Source organism: Euwallacea similis, chromosome 14 (genome assembly GCF_039881205.1).
Source record: "Euwallacea similis isolate ESF13 chromosome 14, ESF131.1, whole genome shotgun sequence".
Taxonomy (NCBI): Eukaryota; Metazoa; Arthropoda; class Insecta; order Coleoptera; family Curculionidae; genus Euwallacea; species Euwallacea similis.
Window position 1 is genome coordinate 3,903,651 of NC_089622.1, and position 17,792 is coordinate 3,921,442.

General features: G+C 33.2%; 3 protein-coding genes and 1 pseudogene across 5 annotated transcripts in view; 1 reads left to right on the forward strand and 3 right to left on the reverse strand.

The window, feature by feature from the left end:
- Nucleotides 1-4,322: 4,322 nt before the first annotated feature.
- LOC136413646 (protein GVQW3-like) lies at nucleotides 4,323-4,823 on the reverse strand. The gene is made up of 2 exons (XM_066397322.1): nucleotides 4,784-4,823; nucleotides 4,323-4,714 (listed from the first exon to the last, which is right to left on the reverse strand). Exons 1-2 carry the CDS (start codon nucleotides 4,821-4,823, stop codon nucleotides 4,323-4,325), a joined length of 432 nt encoding a protein of 143 aa, XP_066253419.1.
- A 487-nt stretch (nucleotides 4,824-5,310) lies between these two features.
- Nucleotides 5,311-6,153, forward strand: LOC136413647 (tigger transposable element-derived protein 2-like; annotated as a pseudogene).
- A 5,493-nt stretch (nucleotides 6,154-11,646) lies between these two features.
- On the reverse strand, nucleotides 11,647-13,804 carry LOC136413607 (carboxypeptidase D-like). Of its 2 annotated transcripts, none has more exons than XM_066397286.1 (8): nucleotides 13,598-13,804; nucleotides 13,416-13,471; nucleotides 13,184-13,367; nucleotides 12,988-13,134; nucleotides 12,761-12,937; nucleotides 12,591-12,709; nucleotides 12,359-12,541; nucleotides 11,647-12,307 (listed from the first exon to the last, which is right to left on the reverse strand). In XM_066397286.1, the coding sequence occupies exons 1-8, from the start codon at nucleotides 13,773-13,775 to the stop codon at nucleotides 11,981-11,983; spliced, it is 1,371 nt and encodes a 456-aa protein (XP_066253383.1). In that variant the 5' UTR covers nucleotides 13,776-13,804; the 3' UTR covers nucleotides 11,647-11,980. The 2 variants fall into 2 exon arrangements, with proteins under 2 accessions (XP_066253383.1, XP_066253381.1); XM_066397284.1 differs by having other exon boundaries at nucleotides 13,416-13,546.
- A 1,526-nt stretch (nucleotides 13,805-15,330) lies between these two features.
- The window catches only part of SERCA (ATPase sarcoplasmic/endoplasmic reticulum Ca2+ transporting SERCA), a 31,249-nt gene continuing 28,787 nt past the window's right edge, over nucleotides 15,331-17,792 (reverse strand). The window contains exon 14 of one of the 2 annotated variants that reach the window (XM_066397266.1): nucleotides 15,331-16,116. In XM_066397266.1, coding sequence (XP_066253363.1) covers nucleotides 16,088-16,116 — 29 coding nt within the window. In that variant the 3' untranslated portion in view covers nucleotides 15,331-16,087. The other variant, XM_066397267.1, reaches the window with a different exon arrangement.

Genomic DNA, 17,792 nt, shown 5'->3' on the forward strand with positions numbered 1-17,792 from the left:
TTCTTTTTGCAAGTTTCGCGTTGCTGATAGAGGACGATACTTACGGTCAATTTTACAGAATTTACAGTTAATAACTTTTTACTCTGTATGTCTGACATGAAATTCGATTCAAAATTTGAAAAAAATAATTATTTTTGTATTAACTCTATGTTTTTGTTTCATTTCGATATCTCAACACGTTTTTGAGAAAAATCTCTTTAACTATGTTTAAATTTGATAATTTGTAATAATTTATTAGCAACGCTGAAATTGCAAAACGTATCTTATACGTCACCTAAAAAAACATAACTTTACAAATTTTCAAGTAGATATTTCCAAAAAAAAGACAAAAAAATGAATTAAAATTTTAATTTTCAACGCTGCTCAATATATAAGGTATATCAAATTCGACCCTCACCATTAGGATCTCGGAAACTAGAGGGGATACGAAGAAGTTTAAATGGGGGCAAAATTGCGTAATTTAGGGCTTGATCAAATGGCATTTTCACAATTTGAATTTTCCGAGTACTTCCGAAGATATCTGAAAAAAAAACTAAAAATTGGAGATTTCGTTTTAATTTATTTTTAGCATTATTTGACAAGGAAATCCAAAACCACAAGCACATTTTCATTGCCACTTTTTCTCAGGTACACGATAATGTTTTCAGAACTGCTGTCCGACGTTTCGTCTTTTGTCTAGCATCATTAACTTTTTTTTATGAGTGCCATATTGGATTTTTCAACAGAAAAATAGTGCGTTTCATTCTGATTTCATTGATATACAATTTCCTATAATTTGCTGTTTTAAATGCCCAAATATTTAAATAAAAATAAATATTACCTTAGTTGGCCTTGATTCTGTCAAAGGATTTTCTTTTATACGCATTACATGACAGAACTTGTCAAACGAGATCGGCGCGCGCAGATTTCCAATAAAAATAAGTTTCACAAATGAAAAAAAAACACGATGTGTTAAGACTTTATTACAAATTTAATAGTAACCTTACGAAAACAGATCAAATGTATTTTTATTTTTTAACTCAAAATTTTAATATATCAAAATATGATACTATATCCGAAACTATGAACTTTCGGATTAAGCGTATTTTCTCCAATCGTCACCATTTGACGTGTAGTATCTCCAGCTTTCGGTTGTCTCATGGTTAATGAGTCGCTCCGTATATGATTTGTTTGTATACTTTAAAAGAATCAAAGGCAACTATTAAAGGTTTTGATGGTGCCCAACAAAGTCGACAAGAATGCCCGCGTGAATGGTTAGAATATCGAAAAACTTTCAAACATGTCCCAAACTATCACATTTCTCTATATATTATTGTACAAAAATATGGTCCCAGAATTTATTTCAGAAAGTTGTGTATCGAAGAAATTTCACGAAAAAACACGATTTTTTGCCGGGCTTATAGCATTGTTCGGATGCCACAATTCAAATACCCTTGCTCGATATTTCAAAGTTGAACATATATTAATGTTTTTCCTGTATTCAAATATCCTTGTTATTTTCGGAGATATTTAACGTCAAATATAAGCTATAAATTTTCCCTGTTCATTTCGCAATTCCAGCAGGTTAGATCGTATAGAGCTCGGCAGTTAGTGAATGTGTTTCCTCAGAGATTAAGAAAATCTCTATAGTATTTCAAACCGTTTATCACCACCACCCTGAATGGGTTCTTTTTGACGTTAAATTAAAATGCCATTAAAATCTGGGACATTCCCAAAATGTACGATTTAGTAATGCAGTAATTTTGGGTAATTTGTGCGATGTAGAACTATTTTGTGGGTCAAACCATTTTCCCTCACTGAACAAAAAGTTTTAACGCATATTAGATGAACAATAGCAATCTTGAACAATAAGCCATATCGCACATAATGGAACGCTCGAAGGTCTTATTGCTACCATTTAAAAATTAGCATCCCATATCCATTATCTTACATATTAGAAAATAACGTCGTTAAAGTGTCATTTACATATTCCAGCGTTAGTTGGTCGCCCACACTCCAACATACGACAAAAATAATATTTCGAATCGGACGAATTTACATTTCTAACACATGTCACAGCACATTATTTATAATCTTTCAAAAACAATACAAATTGTTATGATTTAAATTATAAATCATTGGGTCAATGTTATTGTCGCACTTTGCGTAACCATCCATAATTTATGTTCTTACGAAATAGGAAGTTTTGTTGGCGCTGGTTTTGGTATGGTTTTTCATCGTGGGAAATTTATTACGGCTTTCCGGGCGATTTAAGACTTTTTTACGTGCGACACACAATTTAGGAGCATATTCCTATTTATTTTATTACGTCTGTTTTGGTTAGTCACACACGTTGCTATCTCCCGACGAAAAATAATAACTTATCAGTGGTGGCTGGAGACAAGCAGTAAAATGTGCTCGTGAAAAACGATACTCTGTGAGTAATACAAACCGCCGCAATTGTAATCGACATTAAAGTGGTACAAATAAGGCACCTTTCAGTAGCGATGACTGCGTATTAAGTAGCATGATACACATTTTTTCCCAGAAGAGCACAGCTCGGTCTTAGTCAGTTCGGATCAAAAATATATGCCTCGTATTTACCACTATTTTTTGAATTTTTAAAATATTTTCTTATGATTAGTCAACCAGAATATGTCCAATACACGTAAAGCATTTTAATGCATCTCTGATGATTTATGCTTTTTATACTGTTATTGATAGTAAGAGCTTACGTGCTAATCGAAATTTCTGGACTACGCACCTCGACCAAATACTTTGACTTATTTTTCTAATGATAGCGTTAAAGTTTCGACGATCCGTTCCAGCAACAGGACAGGTATTTGGGCTAAGATATTCAGTTTCCTGATTTTAAAGGGGCTAAAGTAAAATTTTTTTACATGAATCTTGGCCTACGAGGGGGATGATATCGTACTCAATAATTGATGTAAGCGAAAAACAGAACCTCAAAAATTTGAATAAAAAGTAGGTAGAGACCTCCTTTTGCCAATTTCAATATTCGATATAATTGAAGATACAGTAAAATCTCTATAGCGTGAACATCCTTTAACGTGAACATCCACAGACATGAACGTTTGGTTTGGTATCTCTACATATTCTAAAACGTGAACGAAATAAACTTTGTCCTCTAATATGTGAACTTCGCGAAAATTCTAGCTCTTCTAATGGCTTTAATTTCCTCAGTGCATACCTGACAGGTTAATCTTAGTTAAAACTCTAATAGATACGTACAAGCGCCCTTTCAAAATACTTTACTAAATACGCCATGGCAAAAAAACCAAATTATCTTAGTTTAAAATAAAAGGCAGAGCTGATATCTGATTTAGAGAAAGGATTTCAAGTGATATTTTGGGCGAAAAAGTATGGAATTGTAAAATCCACTGTGCGTTCTTTAAAAAATAAGAAAGAAAAATAAAATCAACTGTCGGTAATACGTTTTCTGGTTCAGGAAAGTGTAAATTCCTTAGAAGTACGGAATTTTCTAAAATGGAAACAGCATTGTACAAATGGTTTTTAAAACAAAGGGGAAAAGTGTTCCAATAAGTGGCGTGATTTTGAAGGAAAAAGCTACATTTTTTCATGAAAAATTAAAAGAAAATAATTCTGCGTTCAACGCTAGTTCAGGATGGTTACATAAATTTGTAATAAGAAAAGATTTGTCTTACGATTTTTTTCGATATGTGGCAAAAAATTACTAGGGTTGTTCAATCGAAACCTACCTATCTTTTGTCTATAAAAAATATATTCGGAAATAAATTTACAAATAATTACCTCTACAATTAAGGCACACATCCTACTGCTTCACCAACCGATTTATACCTTGCTCGTAAACTTCTTTTGGCTGCTGGTTGAAGAATTCCTTGACGGCGTTTTGTATTTTAACATCCGATTCAAAGCGTTTACCTCTCCATGCCTTTTTTAGTGGGCCAAAGATATGGAAATCGCAAGGCGATAAATCTGGAGCGTAGGGTGGATGTTCTAGAACCCTCCATTTTTTTCTTCGCAAATTTTCTTTCGCTACATTTGAGACATGAGGCGCGCGTTGTCGTAAAGCAAAATGACACCATTGGAAAGCTTTCCTGGACGTTTTCGTCTTATTGCTTGACCAAGCTTATTCAGAGTTTCGTTGTATAAATTTGCATTAATATTCACTCTGTGTTCTTTAAATTCTATCAGCAATAGCCCTTTGTTGTCAAAAAAAAAAAAAACGTTAGCATCACCTTACCTGCGGAAGGTTGTGCCTTAAACTTTTTTGGTGGTGGTGATTTTGAATGTTTCCATTGCATCGATAACAACTTACTGGATGGTTCGAAATAATGGCACTAAGTTTCGTCACCAGCAACTATTGATAAAAGAAAGTTATTACCACTTTCGTTGTACTCCGTAAGGTGTTGCAGAGACAAACTTATTCGCAAATATTTTTTATTCCCAGACAAAAGACGAGGAACCCGTTGCGCACAAATTTTTCTGCAACCCAGTTTCTGTACGATGCTACGGACCGATCCTACACTCACATCAATATTTTGTGATATCGCTTTGATTGAAATTCGGCGATTTTCTCTAATCAAATCGTTCACACGCGCTATATTGGTGTCTGTTGATGCAGTACACACTGCATCTGGTCGCAGCGCATCTTTTGTTCCTTCTTTACCATCTCTAAATTTTCGGCACCATTCCTTTACAGTTGGATAGGCAAAAAGTGCTTCTTCATAAACTGTATGTAATCAAAAATGAATTTGTGTTGGTTGCAAACCTTCAGCATACAAAAATTGAATGACCGCACGTTGATCAAACTTGGACGGACTTTTTATAACAAATGCCATTTCAAAGTTGCAATATTTAAAATGACTATTAAATATAAATAAAACAGACTGATTTGTATGACAGTTACAAATATTATTGATGTTACAAACTGTCAACTGGGTGATTCAATTTTTTTCCAAGGCTAATTTGACCAAAGATGGATTTCTATTGAATAACCCTAGTATCTTCCTGACCTGAATTGGTTTCTCCATTTTTACAAAAACTTGCTAGTAAACTAAAGGAGTATGTTTTAAATAAAAATCAGTTATACAATGCAGACGAAACCGGTCTTTACTGGAAACTTCTGTCAGGAAAAACTTAAGTCTCCAGCAACGAAAAAACTGCTCCAGGAAGGAGAACTGCAAAGGAAAGGATAACTTTCTTAGCCTGCACTAATGCCACAAGACTACACAAATTAAAACTCTTGATCATAGGAAAATCTAAGAAACCAAGGTGTTTTAAAATTTTTATTTCCCGCTTCATTATAAACATTCCAAGTCTGCGTAGATGACATACATCTTTAAAGAATGGTTTCATGAGTCTTTTGTTCCTGAGGTAAGTTGGTATGCGAACATATGAAAAGCAAAATGTTAAAGCAATCATTTTTAAGTAAGAAAATTTCTCATTGAAATAGGTCTTCCCGGTAAAGCTCTACTGCTTTTGGATAATGCCCCTAATCATCCTCCAGAAAATGAACTAATATCGGGTGACAGTCTTATTGCTGCAACGTTTATTTTCCCTAATGTCACAGCTTTGATTCAGCCGATGAACCAGAACGTAATAAGACTTACTAAATTACACTATCGATCTAGTTTACTGGCAATGGTGATAGCCAACTAAAGCAAGGACCTAAATGTACTGTTGAAGGAATACAATTTAAGGGATGTCATTTCGAACTTAAATAGAACTTGGAATAAATTAGATTCAGCAATAAACAAGAAGTGCTGGAAAAACATTTTTATAGATTTTGTTGACAAGAATCCTGATGATGAGCTTAGGGATATTTTAAGTGTCAATAAGATTTTGGCAACCAATATTAATTTACTAACTGAAATTGATTAAAACCAAAACTATCAACTTGATGACATAGAACAGTGGAATAAGGACAACTGCAGTGAAGAAGAAGAACTTTCAGACAATAGTAATGATGATCAAAGCATAGCAGCAGAAGATGATTGCCAAATTCTAAATAAAGTGACTCATAAAGAAGCAATAGGTATATTCATGAGGCTCTGGCATGAGCTGAACAAAATAACCTGGAATATGATAACATTCAATGCCTACAAAAAATGCGAGAAAAGGTCAGTATACTTTCACTGCAGCAAATTTATCGATAGACAAGTTTATTAGACTTTTTCGTAAAAAACTAGAGGGTTCTTTTTTTTTTTCTCTTTCCTGATATTTTAATAAATTATATGTCTAAAAACTATCTTCATTCCCTAACATGAATTATTCGTAAACATGAACACGGCTATCTTTAATTATTTCACGTTTACGAGACTCTATTGTGCCTGTTTACAAACAATTTGCAATTAATTAACCACAAGAACCAATAGAATCTTCATTTCGACTAGTTCTACCGTGTGACTAAGATAAGGAAGCATTCTACAGAGATTCCGAAACCCGTGTAATATACCAAGTGTATTTTTAAAAACTTGCCACCCCCCAGATTTCTAGAAGTCCAAACTAAAGTTAAAAATGCTTAGACACGTGGACCTTAAAATGGAGAGGAAAGACGACGAATAAAAAAAGTTCTAACCCCTGATTCGCATTATTGCAGGAGTTACAACCCCTTCGATCTTTTAAGTATAAAACATTAGTCAAGTGACACATTATTCAAAAGTTCTTGAAATTCTCTAAACAACCGTGCCAAAATTTCGTTTTTTTTATCCAAATTTAGTTGAAAAAATGGGTAATTTCGTGAAATTACCAAAAAAAGAGCGAATAGTAATGGACACCTAAAGTTAGATAGGTATTTATTACATTTCCAGCACGATTATACCAGTCCACGTTATGTTTTACCGGATCGAGAAGGTTTTGATGATAATTCTCCTGATAGATGAATTAGCAGAAAAGGTAGCCAGCTAAATCCCCCGACCTTACATCACTCGACTTCTTTTTTTGCGAATACCTTAAAAGCGTGATTTGTGTGATGCCTGTACAAGATCTTCAAATATCACATCGAAGAATTGTAGAGGTTTGTAACATTCCACAACAGATATTTGAAGAAGTGCGACGAGAGTTTGAAAACTGCATTTTTAATTTTAGTTTGGACTTCTAAAGATCTTGGGGGTGGCAAGTTTTGAAAATGCACCCGGTATAAACAAAACTACAAAATAGAATTGTGATAAAGCCACAATGACGATAAGGAAATGTGGCTATGTGAAAAAGTGCACGGAATTTATTGTCGCATCTTTTCTTAGATATAATCAGGAATAAAATTAAAACTTTTTTTATAACAATTTCACACAAAGTGCACTATTCCCTTTTCGCACTTATAAGACACCATTAACATTTCTGCCACCACTTATCATTATACCTAGACGCGTGTCCATGCCTGGAACGTCGCTTGGCATCTTTTAAACATTCCCTAAACATTTAGGCAATAAATCCTCACATAATGGTTCGAATACTTTCACAAAGAGAGAATAAATATTAAATTTAATTGTTCATATATTTTATATAATCGAATATTTGCCTCACGGACAAAGGTTATACATGATCGAAGCAATTAGTTTGCTCACAGTTTCTCTCCGTTTTCCGCATATAAATGCTTAATTAGCCGGTTTCAGGTCCCGGTATTAGAAAAATTTATTTTAATTTGAATTTGTAAAAATCATTAAAAACCCCTAAAAAAGCAGCGGTAGCTCCAAATTAGTGTCAACCCAATGCTCGTATTTATATCTCGAAAATGGCACCATGCTGTGCTGAAACGAAAACATCTCTATATTGGTAGTCGTAGTAGGTATTAGTAACAATTCTCGGAATCACTTTGCTATAAAGATCAGCATAATAAGAATTAATAATAATAACGTCACACATCTCTGGTTTGCGCTCCTTTTACGGGCATACGATTTTAATATCAAGGGCATCAGCTTACCTTTAAGTTAATATAAAATACAGTTTTTTGTGCGAAGAAATTTTCACATAACTTCCAGGAAAATCTCAGACAATGCAGTGGTTGAAAATTAAAAACAATCTGGCGCCAGCTCTTAATAAGGAACTAACACGACGATCGTCGCCTTTTATCAAAAAATTCCAGTACTTCTCGTTTCCTGGCTCCACGTACCAAGGGACATTCCTGCACACTTTCAGTGGTAAGCAGTACCCGCAATTAAGCTTAACGAACGACACATATCGATATCGATTATAGCAATTCCGAGGCAATGTCCAGTTCAAGTTGGAAGCGTGTGTGTCCTTTTTAGGAACACTCTTCGAATGAATGGAACTTGAATGATTGGCAATAAAGCTGCGGCCATCGCAAACCGGGTTGTAAATTACACAGCAGCAAAAAGTTCGTTTTTAACTTATGAATGAAGATTTCTTGAAATAGGTGAGGAGCTAGATGGGAAATTTATGATGAGGTTTGGAAGTGGAGAAACTGAGCTTGGTAACTCATTACGAGCTGAAAAAAGTTGGTTGTGAATACCTCAGTTAAGGGCCCTTAGACTTGAAAGCAATTCAAGAAATTTTCATTTAAATAAATACCTTTTCAAAATCGCGAGACTGGGAATCTACTTAAGCATCTGCGAATCTCATATTCGTAAATACTGGATAGACAGAGAAACAGACTAGACAATAGAGAAAAGCCCGAAACATCATATAGACGCCACATAAAAATTTAATGGATCCTAGAAAAGAAAAGCCTAAAAAATTAAGTTGGGGGGAAAAATGAAAACCATTTCGAAACCATTACACAGTCGAAATTTTCTAAATTCTCAAATGTAGTTCTATTGAGCATTAAAATACGCAAGTTTGTTCCTATACTACCGACTTCCTATCTCTTTCAGTTTTTGAGATTCCAATGTTAAACAGCAAATTTAAATTACCCTCTAGAGTAACCATTATGGTTACTGATTTCATTTATTAGTTGAGTTACGAAATAAAGGAGGTAGCAACATTTCCTTTTCTCCTCACCTGTTTGAAATACCAAAATTGTTGCTTTACGTATTTGCGAAAATTACAAAAACATTTATACGTTAAATTGAAATTCAAAAAATGCATAAAAATATTCATTTCTATAATGAATCTAATGGGTATCAAAATAATGGTGCTCATGTCCTCAGTTTTTTGTAAAAAAAACATGATGAATCAAGAACCTTTGCCTGAACAACTCAATCCTTTAACTAAACCGTTTACCTAAATATACGTTTAAAACTCTGTAAGAACAGAAAGTTTAATACCACATTCATTCTGGGAATAACGTGTTTACTTCTACTAGTATCAACTTGTTTCTTTACTTAGTATCTCGAGACGTTTTTGCTAGATTCTTGATTGAGGATCTAGAAAAGAGTTACAAGGGCTTTTCGGAAAGTGGTGTATTTTGTATACGGCGTGAACAAAAAAGTGGTACTTATCTGAATAATGTCTTCATCATCCAGGTATTATTTTTTCCGGCATTATAATTCGAATCAAACGCAAAGTAGGGTTTTGCTGTAATTCCCCCTTGTTCTAAATCAAGGTGTGAGTAGAAATTCACATGTGTTTTCTCAATTATCGGCCAATTATCAAATTTCCGTTCTGCCTAGGATACGAGATGCCGCAGGGCCTCATTTGAAAGAGATATGTTACTCTTCCTCATAATGCCATACTTCGCAGAAATAATGCTCCCATAGGGAGAAATATGGAACTTCGTTCCAATATGGTGGAAAAGCAATTTCGGATTGCAAGAAATATGTGCAAATGGTCCTAACCGGGTTGCACATATTTCTTACTATTTCTAACGAACCGGAATTGGTTTACCTCTCTATTGAAACAAATCATTTGTAAAAAGTTACCAAATGTTCATTTTATATTAATATAATTTCGGAGCATTAAAATCCTATTCATATATATCTAAAGCAAATATTGGCTATTAAAATAAACCACATAGGAATACTTTATATATGTTACAGTTAAAACTTCTTTTTTAGTCAAAATTACTGTTCATCGGAAGGATTTAGTAAAAAAATTTTAATATTTGCGAAAACGTTTATCATTACAAAATAAAAAAAAATAACATGAACAATATTTAAATTAACTATTACTTCTTAAATTGTGAAAAGAGGCAAACAAGAAATTATATATTATTACAGCCTAGGCTACTATAGCACTTGCAATTACATAATAATTTGTTAATTCAGGTTAGTTCAGGTTAGTTATATAACCGTTATGACATATGCGAGGTTAGGAATAGATTTAGGTTATGATTTCTGCCGTTAGATGAACCTGTGTGCGATTCAAAGAGTTGACACATTTAGTTGATATTTAAAAATAAACAATTATTATTATCAGTTAAGTAAAACTATTATTAAAAATCACAAGCCCAAGCATATGTTTTTTTGGACGTAATATTCATTTACCTCATCAGTTTTTTAGAGGTTTTGACCAACACGCTTAATCAAAACAACTTTTAATTGATATTTGTCTAACAAAGCTAGTCAAAGAAGTAGTTTTAATTGGTATTTTTCAGTTAAAACTGGTATTTTTCAGTTAAAACTACTTTTGATAAAACTGCGGTGAAAAGCACCTTTGACTATATTTTTCAGTCAAAAGTAGTTTTGACCGAAAAGAAGTTTTGACTGTAACATATACATATTATAATTTACCTTATAGGTTCTTTCTTCTCCCGTTAACCTATTGAATGATTTCAACAGGGTTAGTCTGAACTTAAGAATGTGTTTGTGTATTTTCAGTTTAATCATATCCTCAGTTCAAATCCTCTTCATTAATCATTGGTGTCCAAGGCTAACTACCTTGAATTTTCAATTGTGGTTAAAGGACCTCCCTGTCCGATCAATTAAGAAGGACCACGCCTTTAACGAATTTAATTTTAAATCAAAATTTTTAATGATACACTGCCACCATTTGTCAACAGTGGACAATTTGGCTCGATTACGGTTCCTCCAAAGAAGAACCATAAAACACTTTGAAACGAGATCGGTATCTGGAAATACGAGTGGTCAACAGAAAAGCTTACATATGTAAATCATTTTTAAAGTATTATTTGACCACAATGATTGATTGTTTCTAATGGTGAAGTAATAAGTGTGTTCGGTCATTGAATGAAGTAGGAGATATAGGACAATATTTCTGAGATATGATTAAAAGATAAATTGAATTCAGTTACGTGTGGATTGAAGAGTTTTGGAGGATCTATGAATCGACAGGAGCAGTACTACTTCTTTATTTGAAATGAAATGAAAAATCCAACATAGTCGCTCCATTAAGACATTAATATTGCGAATCTGGAGGACAAAAAGACGCAAAATCGTCTCAGTGTCGAAATATTCTTCCTCGTCCTACGCTTTTTGAGTACAAAAGCGAATGACTATAGATGTCATAAAATAAGCCGAAAACGGCTATATGCGTCGTCATTACAACAGTAAATATCCTTTAATGAATGCCGAACGCCAGAAAAAGTTACTTTACGGTTAAGGAATAATTTAACTACTGCCTTTACGCAATGTTGGACTCTATCCAAACTCAGTTTCGATTTCGAGATGGAGCTGCAGAGGCGGAGCGATGAAATTTTTATGGGGGAGTCATAAAATTTAATGGTTAATATTACTTAGGCAATGAGCTTCTCAAAAATACTTGCAACAATCGACGAATCCTACTCGTTCATTAAATCAAAAGCATTAATAAAGCCACAATAAACATTAATTTATTTCTGAAAGCAGTTTAGGAAAGAAAAATTAAATAACCATCTCGGTTGTTTTCTCCCTTGCTGGTTTATAGCCGATTATTATCCATTATGTAACGCCTATGTACATTTCAAGACTGGATGATAGCCAAGATAATTTCAATTGCCTTTTCTGAATGCGGATTTATTAGCCATGCCAGAGGGACGTAATGCTTTCGAAATGCATCAGAATGATTTGAATAATTATCTAAAGCCCTAATTTTAAGGCAATGAATAATGCTGTAAGAGGAGGATTAAGTGCCCATAATTTTGCTTCATATGATGCACACTTATTTATTTAAGAAAAATACATATTGGAATAAGATAATAAATATGCAAATAGAAATTATAATTACTGTAGATAGTTACTGCCAAGCTCTTGGATAAATTATTTTGTGTAAGCGAATTCTGGACACAATCAGCACTTCGTCTATTAATGGGATTAAGGCACAAAGTGTTGCTATTATCTGAGAAGGTTCCTAGCATTTGCTCCTGTTCCTTATTACTGGTTGTTTCAGTCGAACTGTGAATTTCCTTCAAAAATATATTCAATTTTATACTTAGATTCCCTAAGGTTATTTTAAAAGCTTTCTTTGTTCTCTTATACCCTTCGGCTTTCGCCTACAAAAGACAAATAATCAATAAAGCACTTCTCGCAAAGTTTTAACTCACCTCAATGGTGTAATTTCCAGGAAGGAGAATTCTCCAAAATTCCCCAGTTTCCTTGAAACTAAAAAAAGTCACATTTCTACCAGATATTTTTAATTCGACTCTTCCAATCGGTTTCTGAGTATCTTTATCCAAGATTTGCCCATAAACCCCCTTGTGCGCTTCCGTGCAAAATGCCACCAAAGCCTAAAAATTGAATTTGATTCTCAAATTTCAAATTTACCTAATATCACACTTCTCTGTTATCATCCCAAAGCTTTTGTAATTCATTAAAATGCGGATATTTGCAGCAAGATATCTCAAGGGTCAACTCCATACATCCATGATAGAAATAATTGTAATCTTGCATACCACCTAAAGTGCACTCAAAAATCAAATAGTTTAAAAATGATTCAACGATTTTACCGCTAAATGAATACCACACAGCCCCATTGGTAATTCCTTCTGGAAACTTCGTGTCAGAAACGTTACAATATTTGCCCATGGACATTTCTCTGTGATTCTGAGCGTATGTTGTGCTTAAATGGATGAAAACATCATCATCTGGGGTTAAGAAAGACGACTCTCCCTGAGAACCCAAACCTACTCAGTCTAATTAGAATTATTTTAATAACTGATAATCAAGCACTTACTCTTTGTATTAGGACTATCATATGGATAACTGGCCACAACAGCCCCTCCATGAAATACCCCAGAGAGCACAAAAGGAATTTCTTCCAACCATTTCATAATTGCATTAGACTCTTTTTGATTATTTGTGCCATATTCGTTGTATAGATCTGCAAATTAATTTTAAATTTAATTTGAAGAAAAAATCTGACTAATTACCACGAAAACTTCTGTTTAAATCGGCATGTCCTTTACCATTGGACCTTCCACGATTACTATCACAATCGCCCATCAGCGATCTGCTAAATCCATCAGGATTCATTGAAGGTAGAATATGGATTCTGGTGCTATTTAGCAAAAGGGAGATTGTTTTGTTTGCTTTCTGGTACTCGACTCTCAAATACTATAGACAAAAAACTTATTTGATGAAGATAGTTTATCATCCACATACATGCATAAAATGCAAGAGCATTTCCCTGCCCACTGGTTCATTGCCATGAATATTCCCTATAAGCTTAACATTAGGAACGTTAAGCATCCTTTCAGGAGTTGCTGTTACTTCCACCACCCACATATCATTACCTTTCAAAAAACTCCATTTCCATAAAATTTTTTACTGCATAATTAACTTACCATCTGTAGTTCGACCAATCGAGTACAAACTAGCCCTCATCGGATGTTTTACGGTGGTTTTGAAGCTTTCCAAAATTTTCAAAAGTTCATTGTTGGTGTGGTATTTAAATTGCAAGTCACTAAATACACAATTCAGGAGGTTTATTGTAAAAATTAAAAAAATCTTAATTTTAATCATGTCTATTTATCACAAAAAGGTAATCGGGATTGAGTTTTCCTCGGATAACATGCGTTGCTAGACTGTGTTGAAACTGTTTTCGCATGCCTAATTTAAGTTTTGTTTATTTAGGCTCAAACCGTAGCAAGAATTTGTGGAAGTAGGTATTTAACAAGTATTATTAGCTCTCCTATTTGTCCTTCATGGAGAACTTTGAATGCGCAATTTTCCATAGGAAGAGTCATTTGATAACACTGATAGTCTATCAGCTGCTTTATCAGTTCTCTACAGTAAAAAGAAATGCGACAAAAGTGACCTTAAAAATAGATTTCGTCATATTCAGATGTCAGAAACTTAATTTATTCCAATCCATTTCTAATGAAAGCTCATTATTTAAATCATTAAAGCCCATGAGATTTTTGAACATTTTTCTTTCACGAATGCTCTAAATTAAAATGAGAAAATTCAATTTGATCTCTTTGTAATCAGGGGCGTCTTAAATGTGGTAACTATGGCAGGATTTATATGAATTTAGACTAACGTGTGAAATATTTTCTATTGGATATTTTGACTAATTTTACATTGCTTCAACCAAAAACAAATTAATTCCGTATTTAATAAAAGTATAATTGATTATTGTTGCGAAAACCCGAAACGTGTAGACTTATGAAGGACAAAAAGTGCCAATAAAGAAACGACATTTATTTTTAATCACCTAGGCAAATTACTTTAGAATAAAACAGAAATAATAGTTTAAAAAATGTTATTTTATTATTCCTTTAATCAGTTGAAATATTCTAAAATTTTAACCGTAGTTTTATATGGCCTAACAGGAAGTTCTTGACTCCAGATGTCTGGATTACCGAATTACCAAAAAGCTCTGCAGAACGCCAAAAATCCTATTTATAAACTCCACTAGGAATATAAAAAATATCAGGGGTAAGATACCCTATAAGTCTCTAATGAATGAGATATTAAACGAACAGATATTTTCCTGTCAAAATTAATAAAGGGATTCTCTTACAAGAAAACTCACTCGAACGACGGTTAAATTTGAATGAAGGAAAACACTCAAACCTTCTTCGCACAACTTCCAAAAACCTTTTCCGTGAATTCAATTAGGAAAACTATAGGACATTTAATGGAAGCATTAATTACTAATTTTGTGAAACAGCGTAGTGATTTTTACTTCAAACAAAATTTCTGGAAACATCAAAGGACTTTGTCTGAGAAACGACATTTCGATATGGATGAGGATCGTTTAAAAAGCTCAACAATTTTACTTGTAATTCATAATTTTGGAGTCAATACTGGATCTAAGAAAAGCTTTCTCTAAAATAGCTCTAAAGAAAGACTTTTCGACCTAATTTCAGGCTCTCAAAAAAAATCTACAGAACTTCAAATAGTCATATTTTAAAATATTTCACTACAAAGTTGCTGAGATAATTATGGGAATTTTTGCTAATTTTATAACATTTGAGGTCTCCTCCTTGTAAAACTGCGTTGTACCTCTACCAACAGGAATTTTAAAGTCTAAAAATCTACTCCAAACTTATTTCTTCAGTAAAATCCAAACTAACATCCGACAGCCAGAATGCTGCCACTTTATTTACATAAATAATCTGTTTACAAAACCGATGTAAGTTCACATTGTACAAGATGTTTTTTCTTATGTTACAAGTGCAACTGTCGACCAGCACAAACTGCAAGTTTTGCAATATATGCACTAAAATGTATACGAGATTAACAACAAAGCTCTATATTATGCAATATGACAGCCATTCGTAGCTGAAATCGCGAAACATGATTATCCGGAATGTCCTCTTCTTAAGTGTTGAAATATTAGCGAGTATAGATACAGCTAATGTCTTTTTTTAATGTTTAGTTCTGTAGCGATGGACATTCGCATAAATAAGGACATTAGTAGTTGAAATGCAAAACAGTCAGGTATAGTGTGAAAGGGCTACTTCCCCTTCTCGAACTAGAAGTTTAAAGTCGCTAGTTTGTCCTGGCCTCGACGACTATTTAAAACAAATAACGATAAAATAACAAATAATTTTCTTAATATATGTACAATTACTAGTAATTAATCTAACGCACCATCACAGGTCCTTGAAAAAGGATGAAAACTTCTTAGGGATCAACACTAGAAACTAAGATGTCTTGCGGAAGGTTAAGCGGTTCCAACTCAATAATTTCGTTAATAAATAATAGCGGTACGGTCTAAAAACACTAATAACCTTTAGTGTTAAAAAGAATGAAAGCGTCGAATCTTCTAGATAGAACTGAGTCAATTAAGTTAAAAAGCGTAGTCGAGATAGCTTCAAGGAGGTTTACCATCTATCTATTACAACTTCACCCACTGAAAAATAAAAGCAGATTAAGTATAAACGTTACGAAAATCAGTCATGCTGTTAAATTGCAGAGTTAGTTAGAAGTCGGAAAATTAGTGTAAGAAGAGAATAGATTAGAAAACAATAGAGTTTTAGAGGAGATTTTGGACTCCTAGGATCTGGGAGGGGTCACTCCACGCATCGACTCAGAAAGGTCCTTTGGTGAGTCGTTAAGGGTTCACATTCGGTGTACCGGTTTTGCTACTGCAAAAATTAAAAACTTTTTAAAGTAAATTTCAACATATTTATAAAAATAACACACATTTACGAGTATATAAAAAGGTGCATACTTACATGTACATCGAGACATGAAGCTGGAATTCAAACTGGTGCAAATGCAGCGAAAAGGTTAATTTCTGTTAGGCATCACACAATAATAAAACGTTAGGAGCAAAGAAAAATCACACAGGACATGTCGAAAAAAATTATATTTCCTCATAACAGCGTCCTTTAAAGTGTTATTTACATAGGATAATTCAATAGCTAAATAGGAGGCCGAATCATTCCATGGAATATTGGGCTAAAATATTATACAGTTTAGGTAAACAATGAGGATTCTCGGGAAAAGGTGTTTAGGTAAATAAATATATCAAATTACTTTGAAGGGCTCATAAAACTGTTACAATTGATAAAATAATAGTGTATTGTAAGTTATAGGTACATATATCTATATTCATATAATTACGTAATTGTATAAATCCTCGAAACTTTGCCTACTTTAAAAAGGTTCAATAAATTTGTCTAAATTGATTCGAAAAATTATTCTACGACGAGATTTTCTTTACTTACTAATACCGGACTAATTTATTTTAATAGTGGCATAAAAAGGACAGAACGCTTCCAATTACTAGTTAAAGTACTTTCTATAAAAACCGACAAAATCGACAAATAACTTGCGATTTTAGACAAAACTTGGTGTTTTTTTTTTGGTATTTTACACACACCTATTGGTCGAAAATGAAAAATATTGAGCAGAATTGCTAGTCAATGCAAAAGTAAAGATGCATCACGATGTAGTGTCTTCCAATAGAACAGTTTTTTAAGAACAAATTCAGTGTAAGTTATAAAATTACCCCTTGGGTTACTTAAAAATTATTGGACTTTTTTTATACCAGTCAGTTCAAGTTGCTTCAAAAATATCTAAGAATTTTGGCTGTTACTTCAAAATTAATGAAAATGTCTATTCCAGCCTGTTTGGGTTTCATGCTTTAAAATTATTACAATTTTCCGTTGCTTTATTTTAAAATAACCGGATTCTTCTATTCAGATCGATTCGGATTTTATTCTTCCAAAGTTGTTATTCAGGTTGATTTAAATTTAGAGAAAATTACAATTTAGCCACTTCGAGTTACTCCAAAATTATTGTAGATTTTTCTGCTGAACTCATTCTTTATTATTTTGTTAATTTTTCCAAATTCCCACTGAGTTACTTCAGAATGACATAAACTATGTGTTCGAGTTACTTTAAAATTAATAGACTTTTCTGTTCAAGTCTATCAAATTTAAAATGACAGAACTTCTATTGACCTAAGTTCGGGTTTATTAAAAGAATCTTACAGTAATTTCGCAGTGACCTGACAGATTAATCAAGTTTGCTTAAACAATTATATGAATTTCTGTTTGAGTTACTTCTATTTCGACTAGT

Excerpts from the sequence above, each read along its gene's own strand:
- LOC136413607 (XM_066397284.1), bottom strand. The coding sequence starts at position 13,775 with ATGATTAAAATTAAGATTTTTTTAATTTTTACAATAAACCTCCTGAAT. Across the intron at positions 13,368-13,415 it reads TGCTCTTGCATTTTATGCAT|TATTTGAGAGTCGAGTACCA; the intron begins GTATGTGGATGA and ends TTTTGTCTATAG. Across the intron at positions 12,938-12,987 it reads TGATAGTCCTAATACAAAGA|GTTTGGGTTCTCAGGGAGAG; the intron begins GTAAGTGCTTGA and ends TAGACTGAGTAG.
- LOC136413646 (XM_066397322.1), bottom strand. The coding sequence starts at position 4,823 with ATGGCATTTGTTATAAAAAGTCCGTCCAAGTTTGATCAAC. Across the intron at positions 4,715-4,783 it reads TCCGTCCAAGTTTGATCAAC|TTTATGAAGAAGCACTTTTT; the intron begins GTGCGGTCATTC and ends GATTACATACAG.